General features: G+C 46.1%; 1 protein-coding gene across 1 annotated transcript in view; it reads left to right on the top strand.

Moving 5' to 3' along the window:
• The window catches only part of ptprt (protein tyrosine phosphatase receptor type T), a 301390-nt gene that overhangs the window by 153091 nt on the left and 127044 nt on the right, over positions 1 to 21255 (top strand). The window contains exons 9-11 of the mRNA XM_064305091.1: positions 2332 to 2441; positions 15312 to 15513; positions 18775 to 18877. Of these exons, the coding sequence (XP_064161161.1) occupies positions 2332 to 2441; positions 15312 to 15513; positions 18775 to 18877 (415 nt within the window). The remainder of the gene's footprint in view (positions 1 to 2331; positions 2442 to 15311; positions 15514 to 18774; positions 18878 to 21255) is intronic.

The raw sequence follows: 21255 nt of genomic DNA, 5'->3' as shown, positions 1-21255 counted from the left end.
AACGGATAAAGCCGAACAGATGAATAGTAATTCAATGCAATATTCTGAGGGCTATGTTCTCATGGTATAGCCACGCCCTTATTGATGACCTGAAAAGGCACCTGTGGCTGGATTCCATACAAGAAATGAGTCCACCTGTAGATCTGATCTCCTGCCACACATTCTCTCTCATTGTGGGGTGATATAGCTCAGGAGGTAAGACCGATTGTCTGGCAGTCGGAGGGTTGCTGGTTCAAACCCCGCCCTGGGCATGTCGAAGTGTCCTTGAGCAAGACACCTAACCCCTAACCTTTAACTGTTCTGGCGAATGAGAGGCATCAATTGTAAAGCGCTTTGGATAAAAGCGCTATATAAATGCAGTCCATTTACCATCGTATTGCCACCAAGATTTAATTTCCTACATTTTTCATTTTTGTTCCGGTTTTGCTCTTTCAATATTGCACGCGCCGATTTGGGTTTGCGTCGCCTTTTACATTTGGCACTCCTGGGCCACCGTGAACCACCCCTGAATGTTCACTTTTTTTTTTTTTTTTTAAAGCTTCAGTCCACGGCTCCACATCACAAAAACAAAGACCAATCCTGATCCGCGAGACATTTGCGAGAGGAATATACCTTTAAAATGTTACGTAGAGGAATATAGGCGTCGTATATCATATAGAGCTATGACATAGCTGTCAAATATCAAACTACAGTGGCAGTAAATAAGGGCCCTAATGCCTTATCGTTGATTACGGGCCACATGTTCTGGGCAAGGAGGTGCAGAGACCGACTGGAAGCAATTTGACACCGCGGATTTCACTCACTCGCATTCACAGCTGTCAGGTCCATTATCACCAGATACAAGAGAAGAAAGAAATTACTGTCGGCCTCTGTGGCAGCAACTTAATGAAACATGCCATTCAGATTCTCTTTGCTGTAAGTTAATCAGCTTTTTATTAATGTGGTACATTGCCAATTTTTATTTTATTGGATAAAAAAAAAACACATGCACAGACACACACATACACGCACACACAAGCACGCGTGCACATGCACACACACACACTGTCTCTCTCTCTCTCTCTCTCTCTCTCTCTCTCTCTCTCTCTCTTTCCCTCAATATATCTCACTTTCTATTTCTCTCTGTCTGTTTCTGTCTCTCTCTCCCACTCTCTCTAAAATAGCGATAAGGGAGAAAATGAGATCACAGATCTAATTGCAGCCCATTGTTCCACTAATTCAATATTGCTATTCAGATGAGAAATCAACGTTACCGTTCGCAGGAGAAAAATGAAAACAGAAAAAGTTTTGTTTTTTTCTTGATTTGAATCTACGTAAGGTTCACCGATATCTCTATCGCAAATAGTGAGCCCCAGCCAGATAGTCCCGTAGCCATGGGGGTGCTGCTGGGGGAAAAAAAATCAAACTGTTGGATGCCATTTTGGTATTCGATTCACTAATAGGCCCATTCCGGTTTGCCTTGATGCTGTCTCACTGGTTAATTAATCAGTGCATCGTTTGTTACAGTGAGGGCCTGTTCAGACAGTAGTCAGGTCTTATTTGAACTGAGAGAAGGTAACATGGCGGCGTCTCTCAGTGCTCTACTTTGTGCTGAATTCCCCCCACACACACACACACACACCACGTGGCTCCTCGTCTTCCTGGCCAATCAGCGAGGCCGAGCGCGCGACGCAGGCGCCCCGCGCACGCTCGTTAACTTCGACTAAACGGCCTTTTAACAAAGCTGTCGTGCCAGCCTTCCTGGCCACGAAGAATTAAACTCATCAGACTTTTTTTTTAATGAACAGGAAATCAGTCAGAGTGCCCCCCCAGGAAATCCCCCCGGCTTAAAACAACTGAGCAGAGTCCTCCGGTAATGCCAGAGGCGCCGTCTTGCACCAAACGCCCAGACAAACGAAGAGCGGCTTTGTTCTCCTGCAGTTTAAGGGCCTCTCGCTGTTGTTTTTTTTTTTTTTACGCCCGGCGTGACTGGGATTTATAGTGAGAGCTCAGGGGTGACACGACACCGGCGGCTCCCGCCACACATCACCTGGGTCCTGCGGGTTTCCATCCTAATGGCCTTGTCCCTCCCTCCCTGACCTCCAGCCATTTGCGGTTATTCATTCTGCACACGATTTTTGCTGAAAACAATCTTGTCCTTTCCAGGTTTAGTCTGCGACCCCCAGCGCTGACCCCACCCCCCATCCCCCCACCCCCCACCCCCCACCCCCACCGCCATCACAGTGTGGCCTTGAGCTACAGGTCAACACTCGTGCTCATCTCCTCTTTCCCAGCTTCTGCTGTGAATTCACTCTGTGTGTGTGTGTGTGTGTGTGTGTGTGTCTCCTCCAGTGCCCGGCTCAGTCCCCACCGAGTCCATACAGAGCAGTCCATATGAGGAGAAGATCCTGATGCAGTGGAAAGCCCCGAACGAGACCAACGGAGTCATCACTCTCTACGAAGTAAGCAGAAATGACTCCATTTCCCACAATGCACTCCTGCTACAGGCCCACATGATCACAGCCTCCCACAGTGCACTCCTGATACTGGCCCACAGGATCACATCCTCCCACAGTGCACTCCTGATACAGGCCCACAGGATCACAGCTTCCCATAATGCACTTCTCCAGAGTGCTGAATCAGGAACAATCATACACCTGTAAACAAATTTATAACTCACATTACTGTAGTCTACAACCTACAGTGTCTGCCTGTAAAATTTACAGCAGGCAGATTATGCCTTGCTCAGTTGTTTTATTGGTCATATTTTTATGTCTGGTTCCTGGTACTTTATTCTCTGCTTTGTACTTTGAGACAGTTGGTGTGTAAAGAACTCCGAGGACATTGCCAAGCCATTATAGAAACAAAGCGTGCTATTATCTTCAAACTCATCAACTTGCATTGAGACAGTAGCTAATTATCTGCAGCAACAGTAATAGCCTTGTCTGCATGTAAACTCATAGGGAGTGTGTTCACACACGCACACACACTCACACTCAAAATGGCCAGACATATACGCACAAATGCAGACACACTTAATTATAAACGTGTTTCCTTTATAATAGCTTGGCTGTGCTCACCCAGGTGGAATATTTCTGTTTAGAGACGATAACACTCAAACCGTGTGCTTTGTGCTTGAATAGATGTGTCCCTTCATGACTATTTTGAGCTCATTCTTGGGTGCTGAGCCTCGTCAGTGATCATAGCCCATATTTAAGTTATTCCAGTCCTACCACTCGCCTTGTTTCCTGTATCTCAGCACGAGAATGAGCCCTCTTCGTTTGTATAAGGCAAACAGGTTTTATATGAAATGTCAATTTCGCTTAAAAATTCTCACAATACTACTCGTGTGCGACGAAGAAATCCGCTCAAATGGATATTTTAGCCCGTGTATTGATTTTCTCTTGACATGTTTGATTAATCGTTGCGGAAATTAGTCTGTAATTAGTACGCAACTTCGCTATTGAGTGACAGCATAATCGCGGCGCTGACAACGCCATTGTACCGACCGCGGAACAGAAATAGTTTTTTTTTTAAGGTTCAGTCTTTTAAGCTCCCGGTTTTGGAGAACGCTCCGGATCCTACGGAAGGGACGGGCGCACGTACGCGTGGAAATACGAAACCGCGCGGTCTGCGCGTGTCGGGGGCTGTGTGAGAACAAAAAAAAAAAAAACGATGAGAAAAAAAACGAGCTGTACCAGTGAACGTGTTGAAAGGGGCGCGTGAGGGAGAGAGAGAGAGAGAGAGGATGAGCTTTATTGTCCCGGGTGCGGTGGGACCTTTTCGGTGTGCGGTAACGGCCGGATTTGCATGCGAATAGTGGGCGGGGCGTTGGGGAGAACAGCAGGCCTGCGGATGCTAATGAGCGTTAGCTTACCTTGCCGGGGCCCCTTCCGCGGGAATGGCGGCTCGCGCCGAGAAGCCGTTTGAAGGTAAATTGTTATTCACCTTGAAGTGGAGAGAGGCTGCCGGCTCCCTTCGCGTACTAATGAATTATTGATCAGCAAAATTAGTTTTGTGCAATTGGGATGTTCGGGAGCGGCACAAAGAGAGCGGCACAGTGTCCAATTTGTTTAATACCGGAGCATATTTGTGTGTGTGTGTGTGTGTGAGCGTGTGTGTGTGTGTGTGTGTGTGTGTGTGTGAGCGTGTGTGTGTGTGCGTTCATGGGTGTCTTTGTGTATGTTTGTGGTTGTGTGCATATATGTGTTTGTGTCTGCACACATTGGTACATATGTGTGCGTGCGTGTGTGTGTGTGTGTGTGTGTGTGTGTGAGCGTGTGTGTGTGTGTGTGTAGGGGGAACGGGGGGGTATGTGTCGTCTACGTGCAGGCCATTGTGTGGGTAGCCGTTGTTCGCAGGCACATCATTAAGGTGAAATTAGTCCTCGCCATTTTCTGGGTAATAACGGTGACAGCATTTACTAAACATATTGAGCCCGGTACAATGTGTTCTCATCTCCCCCTGTAATTGCCATAATAGCTTTCATTGATTTAATTAAAAGCCTGCGATGGCAATTATCAGAGTTGCGAGGGAGCGTGAGCCTCTTCCTCTCTGGAGCTGGAGCAGGAAGATCGGGCTTGCAGCAGTCTCCGTTGGCTCTGAGCGTGGGGTCTGTCGGGGGGGGGGCGGGGGGGGGGGGCAGGTTAGGCAGCAGATATGGTGGATGGCGTCAGGCACGCTAAAGGGGCAGCCTGCACGGCTTGTCACTCCCTGCTAATTGGCAGCTGAGCTTGATCCGCCACATCGATCAGAGGTCACGGCCCCCCCCCCGAACCCTCATCCCCCTCCCTCATCTCCAGCTTCGGCGGTGCCCCCGCCAGCCCGGTTTCAACGGCCGATCTGCCAACCGCAATTACTGTCACCTTAACACACGGATTTCTGCAGCGGAAACCCGCGCGAGCGTAGCCGGCGCTAACGCTACCGCTAGGACGCTAACGCTGCCGCTAGGACGCTAACGCTGCCGCTAGGACGTTAACGCTGCTGCTAGGACGCTAACGATGCCGCTAGGACGCTAACGCTGCCGCTAGGACGCTAACGCTCCGCTAGGACGCTAACGCTGCCGCTAGGACGCTAGCGATGCCGCTAGGACGCTAGCGATGCCGCTAGGATGCTAACGATGCCGCTCGGACGCTAACGCTGCCGCTAGGACGCTAGCGATGCCGCTAGGACGCTAACGCTGCCACGAGGATCTAAGGCCGCAAAGCTCGGCCGATTAATGGTGGCTTTGGAGATAACAGAAGATAACGAGACAGCTCTGTCGCTTCCCATTGCGCAGAGACGGCTTCGACACACTGCTCACAGTACGTCTGTTTCACAGCAGCTACTCACATCAAGCGATCAAGACTTCTCTGAAATTAATTAGCTGACTGACAAAAAGAGGGATAAATCTGGAGAGAAACAGAGCTGTTCCCATAATAGGCTGACATTAATCAGCGCTGATGATCCCTCTTTATTGTTTTATTTATTTATTTATTTTGGCAAACCAACTTGTGAACGCGCTATTATTTGTATGCAAATTGGACAGGAAAAAAAACAAGAAAACAAAAAAAAAAACATAATTTGCTAAATACATTCTTTTGTTCATCGCATTGTTGAAACGTTTTCAGAAACTGATGGGATGACAAGCGATGTCTAGCGCTTTTTTCTTGTTGGAATTGAAGCATTCCTAAAAAAAACTAAGGTCTGGAACTTTGAATATCTCTTTCAAGGCCTGTCTCTAGATATTGTGTGTGTCCCTGTTTCTGGATACTGTGTGTGCTCCTGTCTCTAGATACTGTGTGTGCTCCTATCTCTAGATACTGTGTGTGCTCCTGTCTCTAGATACTGTGTGTGCTCCTATCTCTAGATACTGTGTGTGTCCCTGTTTCTGGATACTGTGTGTGTCCCTGTCTCTAGATACTGTGTGTGCTCCTGTCTCTAGATACTGTGTGTGCTCCTGTCTCTAGATAGGGTGTGTGCTCCTGTCTCTAGATACTGTGTGCTCCTGTCTCTAGATACTGTGTGTCCCTGTCTCTAGATACTGTGTGTGCTCCTGTCTCTAGATACTGTGTGTGCTCCTGTCTCTAGATAGGGTGTGTGCTCCTGTCTCTAGATACTGTGTGTGCTCCTGTCTCTAGATACTGTGTGTGCTCCTGTCTCTAGATACTGTGTGTCCCTGTCTCTAGATACTGTGTGTGCTCCTGTCTCTAGATACTGTGTGTCCCTGTCTCTAGATACTGTGTGTGCTCCTGTCTCTAGATACTGTGTGTCCCTGTCTCTAGATACTGTGTGTGCTCCTCTCTCTAGATGCTGTGTGTGTCCCTGTCTCTAGATACTAGATACTGTGTGTGCTCCTGTCTCTAGATACTGTGTGTGCTCTTGTCTCTAGATAGGGTGTGTCCCTGTCTCTAGATACTGTGTGTGCTCTTGTCTCTAGATACTGTGTGTCCCTGTCTCTAGATACTGTGTGTGCCCCAAAACCTGTCAGATAAAAGGAGGGGGTGGTCCCTTTTTGGAGGCCCCCTTTTCAATTATATCCAAGCAAAGAAGACTGATTGCAAATGTGCTGGTAAAAATGTGCTGTTTTTGTTAACAGCTGCTAATAACAGCGCATGAATTACCATTCCGTTTTTTTCCTCAAATACAGAAAAATTAATCTAAGGCCTTAGACGGTTGCCTATTCGGCCTACGGGGGGGGCGCCAGGTGTGCCCACACAACCACCAGCCTGTCAGCATTGCCGTGGCGAGCTGCTTAATGCAAGCCCTGAAGCCGCTCGACGCCATTCGCCAGGATCAGGGGACCGCCCTGATTCATGAACAGCTCACTCTCATCAATCAGCTCACACCCTGGGACCCTCAGCCCCAGGACCTTCTCTCATGAAGTCACAAAGTATTAAGGGTGTCAATGTTACAGAGTCATTTTATTAGGTGAGCTCCCTGTAAATGACAGGAAGTTAATTTGAGGAGCATTTGTTCTGATGTTCTTTGTGACATGCAAAATGCATGTTCTGCCAAGCAAACTTCTGAGGCAATGACTGACAATCACAAGCAGGAAAACGGGACCCTGATTGACTGTTCCTGGAAACTCCATATGAAAAAGGGTCCATAAGAAAGTATTCCTGGGAACTCCATAAAAAAAGGGAGACTGTAATTACTGTACGTATACCTGGGAGCTGTAGGAGAACAGGACTTATGTGAGGCAAGCAGGCCCAGGAGGGAAAAGGGAAACAGAAGAAGCTGAAAGGTAAATAAGCACGCGGGGTCTGGCGGCAGCATCCGAGCTGCAGCGGCGTCTTCATCTTTCAGATTTCAGCGCCCTGGGGGGGAAGCCAGCCGTTCTGAGACAGCTTTCTTCACAAATCCCATGGGGCTGTTCTCCCCCGCCCCCCCCTTCCCCACCCTCTCCAGTAGAGCGGGGGTTGCATCTTTATCCGCCATCCTGAAGCTCTTTGCCCACGCCCCCCCCCCCCCCCCCCACCCCTTGTGTTACGGTTGCTCTCCACACCCGCAAACATAAGCGATGCCGACACCAAGGTTTCCCAATAATAAACAATACTTTTTATTATTAGGACAAAAAACGTAAGGTGAAATCCAGACACGGCCGTGGTCCAACGACGAGGAGAAAATAAAGCCCCCCCCTCCTGAGAAGCCGACTCCAGGCTTCCTTTCACGGGCACCACCACAGGTGCTTCCAATTATCTGAAACAAGAAAGCAGGCCTCCAAACAGCCAGCGCCCCCACCTGTCGCGGAGGGGCGTAACACCTTGTGATACTCCTTCCGGGATGTTAGGCGTGTAAGATGAACTTGCCGGCAATTTTTTTTTTCGCTTCCTTCCGGAAACGGTTTTCCTTGTCTTTCGCCGGCTCTTGATTGGCGCTGTCAGCAGTCCGTCGCCGAGCCGCGGCGCTTCGTCCTTGCTGCGTGAATCCGTGGTCCGTCATCGGGCTGCGATTCGTCACCCTCGGCGAACGGGCTCCTCTCGAAAACGAGGACGCGGGATTATCTGTGGGGAGATCAGCGGTGTAACAGATTGTGCTGGGGCGCGCGACTACACAACAAAAAAACCTCTCTGGGTCCGTATTGCTCCCGCGGCCCCTAATCCTTCCTTCTGTCTGTTGAATAAGGAGCGGTCTTCAGCCTGCTGATCTATTATGCGGGGGCCTATCTGCCTAACGAAGACAAACGGCCCTCCCCCGGGGGCCCCCGGTAGACGGAGGGGGGGGCGATCTCGTCGCGGGGCCGAGCCGCGGCCGTACCGCTGCTTTCTCCTTTCCTGGTGGCGACGCGGTGGGTTGAGAGATGGCGCTGCTCCGTCCACCATTTTAAGGATTCGAGCGTCGGACGTTTTTTTTTGCGAAACTGCGTGTCCTCGTCCCAGCTTTTTGAGCGCGTTTCCGTTATCGCCCTTCTCCGGAGCCATCGCAGCATGGCAACACACGCGAGTAATATAGCGACATAGCTCAGGACGTAAGAACGGTTGTCTGGCAGTCGGAGGGTTGCCGGGTCGATCCGCTCGGCGTGTCATGTCCTGAGCAGACCTAACCTACTAACCCAATGCTCGGTGAATGAGAGCATCAATAACGCATATAATGCAGTCCATTTACCATTTACCATGATACGCACGTGCGGCGACACGCACAAGAGGATGTCGGCATTTAACAGCGATGAACACAAGGAAATAGAGCTGCCGCGGGGACTTCCCTTGTCATTCAGCCCCAGCGTCTTACCCAGCTGACGCTAAGTGCTGTGGGAGTGCCGCGGAACGTTCCGGTCCGATTCGCATTTGACGCGGAACTCGGACCGGAGGCGAACGCTGCGAAAACCGGCACAGCCGGGAGGCGCTGTTAGGCACGATACGAAGAGCACCACTCTAATGTAAGTGGTGTGAAAATGGTTCAAGTCTCACATCGCTTTTATAAAACAAAACCCATCTGTGCATGTCCCCTAAAAAGCCAGGCCATTTCAGACTTTTAGGACTTGGAAATATGAGGTTTATACGGCCAGGATCACACATTTTCCTTCCCTGAGTTTTTGCGAGATATGGGGACTGTAGACACGGGCCATTTAAACAGAATCTAAAATAAAAGCATTTAGGTTGTTATATGAACAAAACACATGGAGTTCTTTTGCTCCTGGGTCTGCTTTCGTCTGCTGATCCAGTGACTCCCAGTCGTTTGGACCTGAGCCGGAGATCACAGGACCCGTCAGCTACGGCTACACATGGAGCTCTAAAGTCTGCATGGGAACCCCTAAGCACTGGTTTCCACAAAACAAGCCCGGTCATTCATTTTGGATAAATGATAGATCTGGGGGAGAAGCAGAGAGAGAAAGAATGAAATGTGTCATTGAGAGAGAATTGTCAGTACTATACAACACACCATAATAATAATAATAATAATAATAATAATAATAATAATAATAATAATAAATTAACTAATTGGTTAATTAATTAATTATTTAAACAGAATCACCACATCCAGTGCAATTCATGGTTATGACATGTTCCTTTGTCTGTTGTTCAAAAAAGCCGGGATAACCTTGAATTCATTTGAGAAATGAACCCTTCCGCTCCTTGGTGTATGCTTGCCCCCCTCGTGCTGTCTTTGGGGCCGCAGGGGCCGTGCGGGAGGTAGGTCTTTAGTCCCGCATTACACCCGGATGACCGGGCATTCAGGCAAACCGGCAGCCTGTCTCATCTCGGGTTAGCAGCCCGGTGGGCAGCCTGGTTCAGGTGAATGGGCTCCATCTGTCACTTGTTGGCGGTGCCTCCTAGGGGAAATTATGCTTCATAGGTTTGTTGCTTTGTCTTTCTGTTTGAATGGGAAATATGTCACTGTTCCCAATGCTGCAGGCCAGCCTGCCCATAAGCACCCCAAAGCAAAGATTGTGTGCTTTTGCACCTCGGGGCAAAGATGGTGATGGTGCCCTTCTCCACACTCTCCCAGCTTCAGTAACCTCTTCCAGTAAAGACCTGCTCCATATCCTCCCAGCTTCAGTAAACTCTTCCAGTAAAGACCTGCTTCATACACACCCAGCTTCAGTAAGCTCTTCCAGTAAATACCTGCTCCATACAAACACAGCTTCAGTGAACTCTTCCAGCAAAGACCTGCTCCATATCCTCCAGCTTCAGTAAGCTCTTCCAGTAAAGACCTGCTCCATGCACACCCAGCTTCAGTAAGCTCTTCCAGTAAATACCTGCTCCATACACACCCAGCTTCAGTAAACTCTTCTAGTAAAGACCTACTCCATACCCTCCCAGCTTCAGTAAACTCTTCCAGCAAAGACCTGCTCCAAATCATAGCCTCAAAGGGTACCTTTATCTGTGATTTATTGTCTATCCACAGCACAGTTCAGGGTGCTTCTTCATTCAAACACGGACTGGAAACATCACTGCATTGCTTAATTAGTTTTGGATTAAATCAAGCAATTAAAACAAATGACAAATAAACACGATAAGGACTCACAAGCTAGAAGAGATGCAATTCAGCAAGACAGAAGCGTGCTTTTGTACCTTTTAATTCTGCTGAGCTCAGCAGGCTAAATGTTTTACCTCAGTTCTGAATATAGTTCAAGGCAGTCAGGTTTACTTTTCTTCTGTCATAAATGTCCAAGTTGTTTGAGCAAAGTGCTTTCCAGTGTAATTTACATCTGGAGTTTAGTGTTTCCTGTTCTTAGCTATACTGAGCTATACCATGCCTGTGACCGTCACTCTGCCTCTTGCTTGAACTTATATCCCACCATTCTCCTGGTTCCTCTATGATTAGCCTCCCTTGTGTGTGCCAGGAGTGTATACCCCCCCCCACACCCACCCCAGTCAAGGATCAAGCCTCGGTTTCTTCTCGTATCCTCCAGGGAGTTCTCCTCGTCGCTGTGGCCCTTGGCTGACTCTGACTCTGGGGAATCTGGGCCCAGAACGTGTGTGCAGTGCTTTGAGATGCGGGCGCTTTGTGAAAAGCGCATCGCGAAATAAAGCTGAATTAAATTGAGCTGAGTCGAGTTGGAAATATGGGACGGAGGCAATAGGGGGCCTGGCTTCATGGCAAATAATGTCTCCGCGCGTCTCCAATGAGATAATCTGGTGCTTGGAATGGCGGCTGATAGGACACTGCCGTTGTACCCTTGAGCAAAGTACGTGAACTGCATTGCTTCAGTATATATCCAGTTGCATAATTGGATACAATGTAAAATGCTATGTAAAGTTGTTGTGTAAATCGCTCTGGATAAGAGCGTCTGCTAAATGCCTGAAATGTAATGTAATGGACTGAGTGAGCAGAGACAGTAACTGTTTGGGTGTGTGAGGGCATGATTGTGTGCAGAAATCGTAATTTCACCCTTACTTCACTCTCACACGGTCATAGACTCCGTTCCATTCGGCTTTCACCTGGGTGAAGGTGCGTGAAAAAGGGATAGCCAGTGAAAGGGTGATGGGATGGCATCGATCCCAGTGTTTGCTGCAGAAATTTGCTGATGTTCTGTTATGGCAGTGGAAGAACAGGTAAGATAAGGCCTCTGGGAGAGGACTCTCTTATTGATACCTTTGATCCTGGTTCACATTTTGTTGCATCAAATGTTTTTTCGGTAGGTCCTCTGAAGCAGTCCCGCAGGAGTCCGCTTGTGTCTAACAAAAAAAGGAGCTGAAAGTTATTTTCATTTTACATATAAAGTGCTGAGCCTATTTCGAAGGCACATTTGCGTCGTCTTCCCCTGTTCAGTTGGGTTTATGACTTTGAGCTGTACTGAGGTTAGCATAAAGACTGTCACCGCCAAGATGCACGCCCCAGGACCTACGGGATAAACGGAGAGAAGGGTTATGTAAAATGAGCTAAACTGGTTGCTTTGTGGCGTTTGGGTTTCTGGGCTCACCTGCGTTCTCGTTTAAAAAAAAACGTCACACTTCCTGCTTCAGTCCAGGGGCTTAGGGATAACGCCGCTGCCTGCACATTACCCACAATGCCCTTCTGTGGCTAATGCCCGCAGTTTCGCCGAGCAGCAAAGTGAGTGTTTGCACTTTGGGGGCCCAAACTCCAAAAAAAAAAAGAAAAGAAAAAAAAAACAATAAATAAATAAATAAATAAATAAAAGAAAGAATAGAGCGAGGAATTGCATTTTCGCTCAGTTCGCGAGCTTTCCATAAATTGTGGCGAAAAAAGGCGCGCGGATAATAAACATTGAATCATTCGTGGCGTTTTATTGGACCTAATCAGGCCTTCCTCACACCGGGAGAGCGTTATAAGGGGAGGCAGAGGGGTGAGATACGACCGCGTGATTGAGGCCGGTTCTGTGCTGCTGGTGGGCGAGGCGTTCTGCTGTAAATACATCACCGGGTTTAGCTTTTCACCACCTTTTTATATCGGCGCTCTGGAGCAGAAACGGTAATAGACCTGTGGGTGCACCGGGGGGGGGGGGGGGCATAAAAAAAATATGACAATGACCGCAGGCTTATTTTAACAACGTATACGGCCTTTCCGAAGGCTGGCTGCCGCTTCTGAACAAAAGCCTACCCCCCCCCCCCCCCACAAAAAAAAGAACAATAGCAACAAAAAATTAAAATGATTCCAGAAAAATCAGTTGATAACATACGCCAGTGAGCGTTCAAGAGGACAAAAGCAATAATCAAAGAGATTCAAATAAAGACAAAAGTGGGCTGTCACTTGGACTTGGAGTTTGTTTTGATTAGTACTGCACTCCGAGTCTGAAAACAACTCAGAAATTAAGGCTGACAACTGTAATTTCTAGCCGATGTGGAAAGTCAAGTCAAGGGTTTGTTTTTTTGTTTATGCTTTTTTTTTTTCTTTTTGCTTCCCTTGGCCACACTAGTCCTTACGTGTCCTGAATAAAGATTAGGCCTTGTCCGCACTGTCAGGACTGTGTGTCTGCAAGGCAAAAAGCCTGGGGATGAAATACGAATATTTTATTCAGTAACTTTTATTTTTTGGTTCCCGGTTCCTCCCCCCCCACCTCTCTCACAACCTTTCGTGTCCAAGTCATTCATACTAAGGGTCCAATGCGAGAGGTTAATTTTCATTCAACATTATTTACCCATTTTTTCATTCCTTTTTTTTTGGAACGTAGGATTATATTTAGCTCAAATTTAGCGGGCAGTACGGAACATTCCGTTCAGCGGGGATGTGTCCTTCACAACTGGTTTAAGACACATCTTGCATGAACTGGCTGTTTTTTCCTCCCTCGCACACCCTGTCTCTTTCGCTCTCAGGTAAAAGTGCGTTTTAAGCGGCGACACCCCCCCCCCCCCACCCCCCCCGACTGCTTCGTATCGCCCGTGGTTACGGAGCGGTCCAGGACCGTGCCGAATCGACGTATTCGCCACGCTGCCCCCCAATAAGCCCTCTCTTTGGCTGGGAGCTGAGCTGTCAGTTTGCTTTATTTGACTTCTATAATGCGGCTCAACTGTGAAGTGTCAGTCAGGAATATTTTGATTGCTCACAGACGCCCCCCATTCCCCCCCCAGGCATCAGTTTGCACAAACAAAATACACAAAATGCAGCACAGCCTTTCAACAGTTTTGTGAATTTGGACATCAAACACTTTGATATCTCCGGAAATCAAATGTTAGTTTGTTACTGCAGATGAAAGGCATACAATTCCAAGGCATACAAAAAGTTTATAGCGCAAATATATTTTTCAACAGATTTTGGACCAAGCATACGGCATATGGTACATACAGTTTTAGTACATGAAATTTTCCTTTCGACATAAGAGCATGCATATACATCACAGCTGCATTGATGCTTAATAAAGATAAGTAGATCAGCTACATGCTGGAACAGAGCCTTAACAGATACCAAACCGTGGGACCCACTCGCACCCTGGAACTGTGCCTTAACAGATACCAGACCATGGGGCCCACCACACACTGGAACGGTGTCTTAACAGATACCAGACCATAAGGCCCATCCACACACTGGAACAGAGCCTTAACAGATACCAGACCATGGGGCCCATCCACACACTGGAACAGTGCCTTAGCAGATACCAGACAATGGGGCCCATCAACACACTGGAACAGTGCCTTAACAGATACCAGACCATGGGACCCATTCACACAATGGAACAGAGCCTTAACAGATACCAGACCATAAGGCCCATCCACACACTGGAACAGAGCCTTAACAGATACCAGACCATGGGACCCATCCACACACTGGAACAGTGCCTTAACAGATACCAGACCATAAGGCCCATCCATACAATGGAACAGAGCCTTAACAGATACCAGACCATGAGGCCCATCCACACACTGGAACAGAGCCTTAACAGATACCAGACCATGGGACCCATTCACACAATGGAACAGTGCCTTAACAGATACCAGACCATGGGACCCATTCACACAATGGAACAGTGTCTTAACAGATACCAGACCATGGGACCTATCTACACACTGGAACAGTGCCTTAACAGATACCAGACCATGGGACCCATTCACACAATGGAACAGTGCCTTAACAGATACCAGACCATGAGGCCCATCCACACACTGGAACAGAGCCTTACATGCCAAACCGTGGGATTCATTCACACATTGGAACAGTGCCTTAGCAGATACCACAACAGTGAATTAATAGGAAATATCACCCTCCAGCCCCCTGGTTTTCAGTACAGCACCATTTTGAAAAGAGGTTTGCTAGAAATGACCAATTGACATAGCTCAAGCTGTAGCACACTCACTTTAATTTCCCCGAATTTCTGGCTTTGTCGACTCTAATAGTCACTTTTAATACAGTCTTGTTTTTTGTCTGTAATTTATGGGATTTAGCAAGGAAAGCCTTTCTTTCTGTAAGTGATGAATAGTATGAGAGGTTTTGATGGTAGTCATTTTTTCTGTGATTGATGACTGTTGGCTAGGAGTTTTATGGTAGTGTTTTGTCTGCAATTTATGAATGTTAACAGAGGATTTTGACGGTAGTTGTTTTTTCTGTAATTGATGAATGTTGTCTGGGATTTTGATGGTAGTTATTTTTTCCTGTAATAGATTACTGTTGCCTGAGGTTTTGATAGTAATGTTTTTGTCCATAATTAGTGAATGCCGACAGGGATTTTGAATGGTTGTTATTCTTTTTGTTTTCTTTTGTCTTTTGTCTGTAATTGTTGAAAGCTAGCTGGCATTTATTATTATTATTATTATTATTATTATTATTATTCGGTAGTTGTTTTGTCTGTAACTGATGACAAGTGGCCGGAAATTTGAAAGAAGTCAATTGATGAATTCTTTGAGGGATTTTTTGGTTTATAATACTTGAATATTAATAGTGGTTTTGATAGTTGTTGTTTTGCCTGTAACCGATGAAGACTATCAGGGATTTTGATGATGTACTCTTCCTCTTTGTAGGTCACTTACAAGGCCCTGAGCTCCTTGGACCCCAGCGCCGATCTCTCCACCCAGAGGGGCAGAGTCTTCAAACTTCGCAACGAGACGCGCAATCTCTTCGAAGGGCTCTATCCCGGCACCACGTACTTCTTCACCCTCAAAGCCTCCACCAACAAGGGGTTTGGACCCCCCGTCACCACCCGCATCACCACCAAGATCGCAGGTGAGACGTGGACGTCCTGGGCAGTCACGTGACACGTCTCACATATCCTGACGAAGCATGCTACTATAGGTGGGGGTGGAAGGAGGTGGAAACCAGGTCAAGAAGCAGCGTATTCTGTGATTGGCTGTCTGTACATTCTATCATTGGCGGTTTGTGCATTCTCTGACTGGCTGTTTGTGCATTCTCTGATTGGCTGTTTGTGAATTCTCGGATTGACTGTTTGTGAATTCTCGGATTGACTGTTTGTACATACTCTGATTGGCTGTCTGTGCATTCTCTGATTGGTTGTTTATGCATTCACTGATTGGTTGTTTGTGCATTCTCTGATTGGCTGTTTGTGCATTCTTTGATTGACTGTTTGTACATTCCATGATTGTTTGCTTGTGCGTTTTCTGATTGGCTGATCTGATTGTGCATTCTCTTATCAGCTGCTTGATTGCCTTTCTGACTGGAGGCACAGAATAAAAAATAAAGTACTACTTTCATCCATAAATATGATTATGCGGTATTTCAGTATGCTAAAATCAAAGCATGAATGACTTCTGTATTAATAATTTAGTACTGCATGTACAATAGTATTTCCGTGTAGAGTGTATTGTGAGTGTAGTGAGGTAGCTGAAATGAGTTTTGAAGTGGTATGCTGTGCAGGTCTTCAACAAATTTATACATAGTACAAATTCTCTGAAGCTATTAACAGCCTATGTCAAGAAACAAACATGTCCAAGTCAATCAAGTCACATGGAGGAGTGTTTTCATAGAAACCCTATGCGGATTTTCTGTGCAGATGGTACGCATGACATTGCATTGTGTGTGTGTGTGTGTGTGTTTCAGACTTTATTCATACATGTGTGTGTTCATACATATACAATTTTTCAAATGTGCTGAAACTGCAGTCAGAAAAAAATAGAATAAATGTATATATATATATACACACACACACACACACACACACACAATAGACTGCAGAGTGCAACAGAAAGCCTGGAAGTGCTGTGTTCTGACTGTGGCAGCTTTAATCTATCCAACACCATCAATCTATCCTCCTAATTCTTATGAGTATAATAAACAAGGACTGCAATTTAACCACAGAGAAGCTACACCACTACAGCAAGGCTAGTTCTGTTTGTTTCACTGATGCAACCCATTATTATTATTGTTGTTGTTGTTTACAATGGAGACTGATAATAATTAAATACCAGTCAGTTGAATTACCATTGCTTGGCAGCTTCAGTCTTCTTCGTTATATTTTCTCAGTAAGCATACCATCATTGCCATACAGCTTTCCTGCTAACTACAGGAGGAATACTTCCGGAATGGACTTCATTCAGAATCTTGAAAGCAATGTGAAAATGCACCAGCTTTCAGAATTTGAATCCTTTATTAATGGAGTTGTCTAAAATTGAAACTGGGATCACAAGAACATTTGTTCAATAAAATTTTTTTTTTCCGTTGTTGGCTTTCCAAATGACGTCTCATTTTTCAGTGATCCTTTGGCTTGTGATGTTTCATCTCGTAGTAACTGTAGTAAGACATGCCTCGTTGTCTAATTTTGATTTACTGCACTTAGACATTTTTAATCAATGAAAGTGTGGCTCGTTGTCATTTAATGCAAGTATTTTTTGCATGAGTGGTAATACAGAGCGTGTTACTGATAAGACGTGATTGCGTAAGCTACTCTCAGATTTTTTTTTCTCGTTTTGGTTGACCTGTCGATGCATAGCGCCAAGCTTCTGCTGTAAATCGGTGATTCTGCTGGAAATAAGGCCCGTTGAATTGGCTGAACTGGCATATTTGACCATTTTGCGGTCTTACCCAGAGATTGTAGTAGGGTGTAGGGAGTAGGATTATATTTAGCTCTACTTTAGCAAGCAGTCCAGAACGTCTTATCCAGAGACATTTTTTTTAAACATAGTATTCATTAACAGCTGGATATATATACTGAAGGTTAAGTACCTTACTCAATCTCCTGCCTGGGAATTAAACCTGCAACCTTTAGGTTACAAGGCCAGTTCCTTAACCATTTTACTATGCCTGACAGTGAAGCACATGCTATCTGTTACCTTTTCATTATGCTTTTCCTCCGAGGAATATACCGATAGCTAATTCACGTTGAAACAAATTTGTGAAATGTACAGTATTCATTTTCTTAACAATAGTATTAATCACATTTGAACAAGCCTGGTTTCAGTTTAGTTAATATACAGTACGCACTGTAAATACAATATTTCTTTTGTGTTCAAGAAAAACAGAATATTAGAGATAATATTATAGTTTATTGCACTGCTAGCTTTTTACTGTGCTGTGATTTATATTATGGCACACCATTAAAAACAAGTTCGATCCATCTTTAAAAGACAATGATTGTCAGTGATAACAACATGACATGTCCTTGATAAATAAATTCTGATACTTTAGTTTCTGTGATTGTTAAGAGGAAAATGATCAATGCCACTGGGGGCAATTATTATTTACGTATTTTTTTGTCGTTGTCACTCTTGCATAGATACTTGCTTTCTTATGTATTTACCTATTGACATATTGCGGAGTTTTGGTTCTGAAAGGTCTCCACAATATTTGGAACATTGGTAAACCCAAATCCTTAATGTAACAGAAAATCTTTAAAATTTGTTTCAAAATGGAAAGCTAAAACAGTGGCCCCTGCTACTGAATCACATCACATGTTTAACAGAAAGCTAAAACAGTGGCCCCTGCTACTGAATCACATCACATGTTTAACAGAAAGCTAAAACAGTGGCCCCTGCTACTGAATCACATCACATGCATAGCAGAAAGGTAAAGCAGTATTCTGACCTACTCAATCACATCACATTCTTAACAGAAAGCTAAAGCAGTAGTCCGTATCAGTGAATCACATCACATCCAAGCGGACATTTTAACATGCATCCAAGAGACGGAATTTTAATACCGCAGCTTTTCATTTTCAAAAGAACGCTCAACAAACTTTGGCTCGAACGTCGGCTCAACCGTTTCTGAACAAAAGCCGGCAACAAAAGACAGCGCACGGCAGAAAGAGCTCTTTCCGGGAGAGCGAGGCCTCGTCAGAATAATAATTTAAAAAGCTAAAATTCTTAAAACGCATTTAGAGTTTCCAGGGGGAAAAACATAACAAAAGCACATCCGATACATGTGTAATTGTGGTAAGATACAGAGCTCTAATGCAGGCTTATGTCTCTGTTCATGACGCCGTGCTGTGTTTTAAGCTTACCGTGCGTTTCCCTTCTCTTCTCCCCCTGACGACAGCGCCCTCCATGCCCGAGTACGAGAGCGACACGCCCCTGAACGAGACGGACAGCACCATCACCGTGCTGCTGAAGCCCGCCCGCTCCCGGGGAGCGCCCGTCAGGTACCGGCCCGACCCAGCGCTGCCGCTCGCCTGCGTAACCCAGCGCTGCCGCTCGCCTGCGTAACCCAGCGCTGCCGCTCGCCTGCGTAACCCGGCGCTGCCGCTCGCCTGCGTAACCCGGCGCTGCCGCTCGCCTGCATAACCCAGCGCTGCCGCTCGCCTGCATAACCCAGCGCTGCCGCTCGCCTGCATAACCCAGCGCTGCCGCTCGCCTGCGTAACCCGCCAGGTCCCGCCGCTCGCCTGCTAACCCAGCGTCGCTGCTCGCCTGCTAACCCAGCCAGGTGGCCGCTCGCCTGCGTAACCCCAAGGCTGCCGTCGTCGCCTGCTAACCCAGCCAGGTACCACCGCCTCGTACCCAGCCCAATCAGTGACCACACTGCCTTTATTCACACCGCTCAGTCAATGACCCAACACGCCATCTTCACACTGTCAGTCTACCACACTCATCATTCACACTCAGTCAGTGACCCAGCACTACCATTCATTCACACTGCCCAGTCGGTGACCCAACATGGCCATTCATTCACACCACTCAGTCAATGACCCAGCACTGCCATTCATTCACACTTCTGTAAATAACCCAACACTACCATTCATTCAAAACCCCTCAGTGCCATTCAAATACATCACTCAGTCAACGACCCAACACTGCCATAACCTTATTTTTAAAAATATATTGTATAATAATATTATCAATAATAATAATAATAATAATAAAAGTACATTTTGTGAGTTGTTAGGGTGTTATGGTCTTCAGCAGCATGTGTGTTTTGGCCTCTTGCTCGTAGCAGATTGCTGCTGAGCAGTACGGCCCTGTGATGGTTTTTGGACAATATGTTTGCACTTTATGCGAAAAGGGCCTCCGATATCCCCGAGCACAGGCTGCGGACGAAACGGCGGTATTTTACAGCCCGAACCGCCGTCTGCGGAGAGGATCTTTTCCCTCGTATCTTTTTAAAGCCGGAGAATAAAAAACGCGGCGGACGGTGCTTCCTCTCTTATGAACCCCCTGACTGCCATACACCCGCGTTTTTATTCCGCATTTTGTGTTATTTCGTGTTATTTTGTCAGACCTTCTCCTTGCATGGTCGTTTGGACTCCTCTTCACCCCCTCCTGGACTAAACCCCCCCCCCACCGAGTACAGGTGCTGGTTACAGCCACACTGAAGAGAATAAAAAATGAATTCTGCTAATTAGCCAGGGTAACGAGGTGGCCTTTGTGCCCCCAAGACGTCCCGCTGAAGTCCACTGCATCCGCGAAAAGGAGAAAGAGGCTTATTGTGGCTGTTAAAGGCAGTCATTCAGTTAAGTGTAATTTGTATGCAACGGCATTAAGCGGATCGAGTCCCATTTAGACTGTAGTTGGCAGAGTAACACAGTTCTTCTTTTCAGATGCCCCCCCCCTCCCCCCCACCCGTAGTCAGTTTCAGTTTTGAAAGCAAAGCCTTGAAACGGAGAAGAAAAAGAAAAAAAAAATTGCGACACGACATGCAAACTTTTGCCAATTTGACACTACCGACAACTGAGCTGGAACAGTGGCTTAGACGCCAAAGCAGCAACAACAACCCAAAATAGCTTGTTGTCATTCAGTTAGGGCCGTGTATAATAAATCACGCCGTTTTATGCGGAGCCCAAACCCAGAGATTAAGGACTTAAGGCCAGAAATAATGGCTGTTTTTGATACAAGTGTGAATTTGAAAACAATTGCATTTGTGACACGTCTCACATGAATCTTTTTTCTGACTGAAAGTCAATAGCCTGTATTCGGTAAACATTTGTCCTTTACTTTGACTTGGAAGTAAACAAACACGTCTTCCTTCACAAATGCAATTTAGGGAGTTAGTTTAGTGATTGCCAGACTAGTGTCTATAATAATAATAATAATAATAATAATAATAACAATAATAATAGGATTTCTTTGGTTTCAAAGAATTGGCTGTTAACACAAGGTACAAATAAACCAATACCAATGCACAGAACGGCATAATTGAGACAGTGTTGTGCAAAGATAGCTTTATTTTGTCCATCAGTATCCAGACCGCATGAAGTTTGGCTATGGCACATTAGAGCCTGGTAGTCAAAGTAGAAAACAGTTTTATTAAGCTTCGGAGTCCTGTTTTCTTGATTCCGGAGTGCTATTTTCAAAATGCATCATAATTACAGAAATGCTCCTGATGGTTTTGGCAGCTCAATTATGCCCATCTTGTGTATACCCGTATATTTATGCATGAGTATCTACTTTTAAAAGCATTTGTTTGTAACAGCAATCTGCCATTAGAGAGAGAGAGAGAGAAAAAAAACACACATAAAGCAGGGTTCTTTGGTTATTAGCAATTACCTGTTATAAAAGATGCTAAATACCAGATGGGGCTAATT

The sequence above is a fragment of the Anguilla rostrata genome, chromosome 13 (assembly GCF_018555375.3).
Source record: "Anguilla rostrata isolate EN2019 chromosome 13, ASM1855537v3, whole genome shotgun sequence".
NCBI lineage: Eukaryota > Metazoa > Chordata > Actinopteri > Anguilliformes > Anguillidae > Anguilla > Anguilla rostrata.
Note: the sequence above shows the minus strand (reverse complement) of the source record. Positions and strands in the feature narration are given on the sequence as shown.